Consider the following 6,131-nt stretch of genomic DNA (forward strand, 5'->3'; position numbering starts at 1 on the left):
TCGCTCACCTGGGTCTTTGGTAAGGACACAGTGCGACGTCACCCCCGTCCCTCGCTGATCGTAGCGCTAGGGCAAGATCAGGCGCCCTCACCAAACCAGCATTACTTCCGTGTACTCGACTTTGCTTGCTCTGCTCTGGTGGCGAGTGACCGACTCGTCGCCCAGCTGAGCTCGCAACAGGCGGCTTCCCACCCTTCGACTGAAGTAGCTCCGCCCACCTCGCGCCCACGGGGGGCGGGGCCTGAGGCGTCGTGCTGTCGTCACTTCCAGTGGCCCCGGAAGCGCGGTTGTCTAACCGGTAGAGTTAGGAAGTCGGAATGGGGCTACGCTCAGCTTAAAGCTTTGGCCGGGGGGCCGGCCGGTGCTGCTGTGGCCCGGGCGAGCGGGGAGCGCGGAGCGGCTTTTGGGACAGTGCGGGCGAGCCCTGGCAGTGTGCTCCTCTCTTGCCAGCGTCGCCCCGCCTCTAGGATAGGACCCGCCCCTGCCCTGCTGCCTGGGACCTGGCGGGCGCTTCTGTCAGGCTGCCCCGCTGCCCTGCATCCGGTCACGAATAGCTGTGAGGAGCGGGTGTGCGGCCTTAGGGACAACTCTCTCCCCGCCAGCGTCTCCGTGACCCTCTCCCAGGCTGTCCGAACACTGACGTGGAACAACCCGTTCTGAACCCTCATGGAGAAGTTTGGGATGAATTTCGGGGGCGGTCCAAGCAAGAAGGACCTGCTGGAGACCATTGAGACCCAGAAGAAGCAGCTCCTCCAGTACCAGGCACGTCTCAAGGATGTAGTCCGCGCCTATAAAAGTCTGCTGAAAGAGAAAGAGGCGCTGGAGGCCAGCATTAAGGTGCTGTCGGTATCCCACGAGGCGGATGTGGGCCTTGCAGGTGTCCAGCCTCAAGGCCTCACCTTTCCTGACTCTGTGGATGACCTATGCTCCACTCACAGCGAGGATAGCACTGGGACCGCCACCAGCTTAGATACTGCGGCCAGTCTCACCAGCACCAAGGGTGAGTTTGGGGTAGAAGATGACAGACTGGCCCGTGGACCACCACCTCTAAAGTCCGAAGAGGCCAGTGGATCGGAGAGCGGCGTTAGCAGTAGTAGTGGGGATGGACCGTCTGGGAGTGGGGAGGTGGACAAACGACTGCACCAGCTGAAGACTCAGTTGGCGACTTTGACCAGCTCTTTGGCAACAGTCACCCAGGAGAAGTCCCGTATGGAAGCTTCTTACCTGGCTGACAAAAAGAAGATGAAACAGGACTTAGATAATGCCAGTAAAAAAGCAGAGGAGGAGAGGGGCCGGCTGGAGGGAGAATTGAAGGGGCTGCAGGAGCAGATAGCAGAAACCAAAGCCCGACTTATCACACAGCAGCACGATCGGGCCCAAGAGCAGAGTGACCATGCCTTGATGCTGCGTGAGCTCCAGAAGCTGCTGCAGGAGGAGAGGACCCAGCGCCAGGACTTGGAGCTTCGATTGGAAGAGACCCGAGAAGCTCTGGCTGGGCGGGCCTATGCAGCCGGTCAGATGGAAGGGTTTGAACTGCAAACCAAGCAGCTGACCCGTGAGGTAGAGGAGCTGAAAGGTGAGCTGCAGGCTCTTCGAGATGAGAAGAATCGGCCTGACCCCCGGCTGCAGGAGCTTCAGGAAGAGGCCGCCTGCCTTAAAAGCCATTTCCAGGCTCAGCTGCAGCAGGAAATGAGGAAGGTAATTATCTTCATCTCCTTCAAACATTAGTCGTTTAACCTGAAATGGGGAAATATTAGGGCTTTTTTTTCTCTTTTGATAGTTAGAACTAAGTGGCTGCACTGTCAATTTTATTTTTAAATTATTTATTTATTTATTATTTATTTTTGGTTGCATTGGGTCTTTGTTGCTGTGCGCGGGCTTTCTCTAGTTGCGGCCAGTGGGGGCTACTCTTCGTTGCGGTGCGCAGGCTTCTCATTGCGGTGGCTTCTCTTGTTGTGGAGCACGGGCTCTAGGTGCGCAGGCTTCAGTCGTTGTGGCTCACAGGCTTAGTTGCTCCGCGGCATGTGGGATCTTCCCGGACCAGGGCTCGAACCCGTGTCCTCTGCATTGGCAGGCAGGTTCTTAACCACTGTGCCACCAGGGAAGCCCTGCACTGTCGATTTTTGATGTTATTCAAAAACTTTCATTTGTGAGTCCTGGGAAATCCTTTTCTGTGTGGTGTTGACAGTATCCACAGAGCGTGCTTCCAATAGGATGTGGAGTTTCTGCGTGTAGGCCGGGTTGGAGCCAGACAGCTCTGAGCATCTGGGCATTGGCATCTTCTCAGCTGTGCTCTGTGAAGCAGTGTAGTGGCGGCTGTGCAGTGAAAGGTGGAGTGTATGCTTGTAGGAATATGCCTATATATAGGTAACAGTGTATTCCTGTAGGTAGTGTGGCTGAAGGGGGCAAAGGGAATTTTCTCAGAAGAAGTAACCTGTTGTATTGCTTGCAGTCAACATTTGCCTTGTGTGGAAAGGTATGCTATTTTACAGTGCCACCTTTCAGTGTGGGGAGAGATCCAAGTCAATTTAGAACTTCCAGGAATATTGGAAGTGGGAAAGAATGTCATATGGTTAAGAGCACACTTCATATGTGAGGTTGGCGTACGAGAACAGAGAGCAGAAACACTAAAGCCGAACAACAGCAGATCTACAAAGGTTCTTAATGTTGTTTGGTATAATGTGTGTCTGGGAGCAGGTTACAGGAGCTTGGGTTAGCTCCCAAACGAACAGAAAAATTCCCAGTTCCCATTTTTGCCGGGCCACCTCCGTCCCGTAACCCTGTTGCTCCCCTCTCTTGCTTTCTCAAAGTTTGCCATCGGGCCTTGTGACTTTTCTGGATGCATCTCCACCTGTTCCCTTGTTTTCCAGACAGCCGTCGCCGAAGATCAGCTACGACAGCAATCGCAGTTGGAAGAGCAGAGGGTGGCGGCCCTGGAGAATCAAATATCTGAGGTGTCGGAACTGCTGGGCACCTATGAGAAAGCCAAGCAGAAGGACCAGCTGGCCATCCAGAAGCTGAAGGAGCGCATTCTTCAGCTCGACCTGGAGAACAAGACACTGGCACTAGCGGCCTCTAGCCGGTCCCCTCTGGACAGCCATGGAGAGGAGTCCAGTCTGGATGTCAATGTCCTGAAGGACAAGATGGAGAAGCTGAAGAGGCTGCTTCAGGTTGCGGCCAGGAAGAGCCAGGTGACCTTGGACGTGGAGAAGCTCTGCAACCTGGAGATAATGCCCAGCTCAGAGGCTGCTGACGGGGAGAAGGCCAGTGCGCTCTACTACCAGCAGGAGCTGAAACAGCTGAAGGAGGAGTTTGAGAGGTACAAGATGCGGGCCCAGGTCGTCCTCAAGAGCAAGAACGTCAAAGACGGGAACCTGGGCAAGGAGCTGGAGGAAGCCCGGGAGCAGCTGGCGGAGCTGAAGGAGAAGTACATCTCGCTGCGGCTGTCCTGTGAGGAGCTCGACTGCCAGCACCAGCAGGAGGCTGAGGGCTGGAAGCAGGAGCTGGCCCGGCTGCAGCACATCCACCGGCAGGAACTGGAGCGGAGCCAGCTGGACTTCAGGGACCGCACGCTGAAACTGGAGGAGGAGCTGCACAAGCAGCGGGACCGGGCCCTGGCCGTGCTGGCCGAGAAGGACCTGGAGCTGGAGCAGCTGCGTTCCGTGGCCTTGTCCTCTGGGCTGCCGGGACGCAGAAGCCCTGTGGGCAGTGTGGGCCCCGGGGATCCGGCGGACACATCTGCTCCGGACAGCCTGACCCAAGCCCTGCAGCTAGCTGCGGCCAACGAGCCCACTTTCTTCCTTTACGCCGAGCAGTTGGCCCGTAAGGAGGTGGAGATCACATCACTGAGGAAGCAGAAGCACAGGCTGGAGGGGGAGGTGCATCAGCTGCAGGATCGGCTGCTGGAGGAGGGGGAGCGGCATCGGGAGGAGGTGGGAGCCCTGCAGAGCCACATTGCAAAGAACATCAGGGACCAGAGTCGGGAGGGAGCCAACCTGGAGTACCTCAAGAACATCATCTACCGCTTCCTGACCTTGCCGGACACCGTGGGCCGCCAGCAGACGCTCACCGCCATCCTCACCATCTTGCACTTCAGTCCGGAGGAGAAACAAGTGATCATGCGGCTCCCAGCCGGTGGTAGTTGGTGGCCTTCTGGCAAGAGATGATGCCATTTTCACTAACTCCTCAATTTTCTGTGCCTCTTCTGTGAGAAGGGGCAGGCTCTGGTTTCTCCTGCCTCTTCTCTTACATTATCATTTATTTCTTCACTGTGTTGACATGGGAGGAATCCTCAATGTGGGTTGGGATTTTCTGCCAAATGCCATTAATGCCATTTTATCCTTGGGCCCTAGAGGTACTAAAAGTGTTGGGACAGCATCTTCTGGTGGTGTGTGTGAGGGGAAGCGGGGGGAGAGGTTAGGACTCAGAGGTGCAAAAGTTGGGGAAGTGAGAGTCTTTTAAAATAAGGTGTTTTTGGTTTTAATATCATACTCCTAGTGCAGAGCTAGGAGTACATACGACTCCAAAGGGGGTTCAGTTAATTTCTAAACATGCACAAGAACCAGCTATTTACTCCATCTCATCAAAATCTTGAATCTGGTCAACTGCTGCCCCAATTCTCTGGGGACAGAAATTCAGGCTGGAGAGGGATCAGGAAGTTTGAAATAGTGACAGATTGTCCCCTACTCCAAACGGCCAAGGAATAGTGAACTTGGGAAGTTCATCTTGGAACTGGGAAGCTTGGAATACTTAGGGCTAGGTATGAACTAACCAATCTGGACAAAACACACCACTTGTGACTATCCTAGAGAGAACCCTGAGCACCAGTTGGATCTTAGGGATTTCCTGAGCGACCTGCTTTTGGCCTGGATAGGGTTCTAGACCTCTCACATTTGTCCCTGCCTTAACCTGTCTGCCCAGGGTTGGCCTGAGATTGTGAGTGAATGACTTTGCTAGCTTTCCCTCAATGTTGAACTTCCATTAAGAAAAAAATTCTACCTTCTTACAGAGAGGGGTCTGATCAGGAAGCTCTGATCCTGCCTGGATATAAGGAGTTAGCTCAGAGATTTACACCCTTCCCCTCCAAGCTGTTTCTGCCTTTGTAGGGGCAGGGAAGAGGAAGACGATGTGCTGCAGAGGATTCCAGAAGGATGCTATGACCCTCACAGGAAAATGGTGGGAATTCAGCTGAGGCTGGGCTGGGGTACTTGCTGCTCCGTGGATAGCATTCTGGCTAAATCTCCACGTCCCTGCAGCCAGGGTGTTCATGCATTACTGTCACCAGAGTACTTTGCCCGCTCACTTAGGGAGGTCATAGAGTTTCAGTCCGAAAGCGTCGTCTTCCCACACATGTTACTACTAAAGGAGGAGCTCAGAAAAGTTGGGTTCAAACAGTATCACTTCCCTATTCTTTGCTTTCCCCCATCTGCTCTTGCTGGTTGTAAAGATCTTTGGATCCTAAAGACCAGTGCTTTGCCACTGACTGGGCTGATATGTATCTTTCTGTTATTTCATCACAGTAGTCTGTTTTGTGAGGGTTTGGGGGTGCAGAGACTGTGATTAAATGTTCTGATTGGGAGGCTGGGTGACCTGGACTGTTTACAGTAAGCAGACTGAGCGGAACAGAAGTGATGTGTTCAAATGATAATAACAATAACCACGGAATCATTAAACCTGACCAACTTGACCTGTGTGCTTCCTTAATGGTATATATATATATATATATATATATATATAATTTATACACACACACATATATATATAGAGAGAGAGAGACATAAATGGAGTGTGAATGTAAATGGGAAATGAAAAGGATGTAAGAAATATTTCATCATATTAATCCATGAGCTTGAATCTAGGGAGGAATACCTCAATCCTTTAACTGCCTCAATTACAGCCCAAATTTCTTAGCCTGGAATTGTGTATGAGTGTTTGTGTATAGGCAACTACACTGGAAAAAGCCTTCTCATGGGTTTAGTGGGTGAGATTGAAACTTCCATAATTACTGCTTTAAACTTTATTTTATTTATTTATTTTTAAAAATTAATTTTTGGCTGCGTTGGGTCTTCGTTGCTGTGCACGGGCTTTCTTTAGTTGCAGCGAGCGGGAGCTACTCTTTGTTGTGGTGCGTG

The 6,131-nt window shown here is 52.5% G+C and overlaps 1 protein-coding gene across 1 annotated transcript; it reads left to right on the forward strand.

The window, feature by feature from the left end:
- The first annotated feature begins 309 nt into the window (after positions 1-309).
- GCC1 (GRIP and coiled-coil domain containing 1) lies at positions 310-4,986 on the forward strand. The gene is made up of 2 exons (XM_024763321.1): positions 310-1,698; positions 2,871-4,986. Exons 1-2 carry the CDS (start codon positions 667-669, stop codon positions 4,164-4,166), a joined length of 2,328 nt encoding a protein of 775 aa, XP_024619089.1. The 5' UTR covers positions 310-666; the 3' UTR covers positions 4,167-4,986.
- Positions 4,987-6,131: the final 1,145 nt, after the last annotated feature.

Source organism: Neophocaena asiaeorientalis, unplaced genomic scaffold (assembly GCF_003031525.2).
Source record: "Neophocaena asiaeorientalis asiaeorientalis breed wild unplaced genomic scaffold, Neophocaena_asiaeorientalis_V1.1 scaffold681, whole genome shotgun sequence".
NCBI classification, from domain to species: domain Eukaryota; kingdom Metazoa; phylum Chordata; class Mammalia; order Artiodactyla; family Phocoenidae; genus Neophocaena; species Neophocaena asiaeorientalis.

Excerpts from the sequence above, each read along its gene's own strand:
- GCC1 (XM_024763321.1), top strand. The coding sequence starts at position 667 with ATGGAGAAGTTTGGGATGAATTTCGGGGGCGGTCCAAGCAAGAAGGAC. Across the intron at positions 1,699-2,870 it reads TGCAGCAGGAAATGAGGAAG|ACAGCCGTCGCCGAAGATCA; the intron begins GTAATTATCTTC and ends CTTGTTTTCCAG.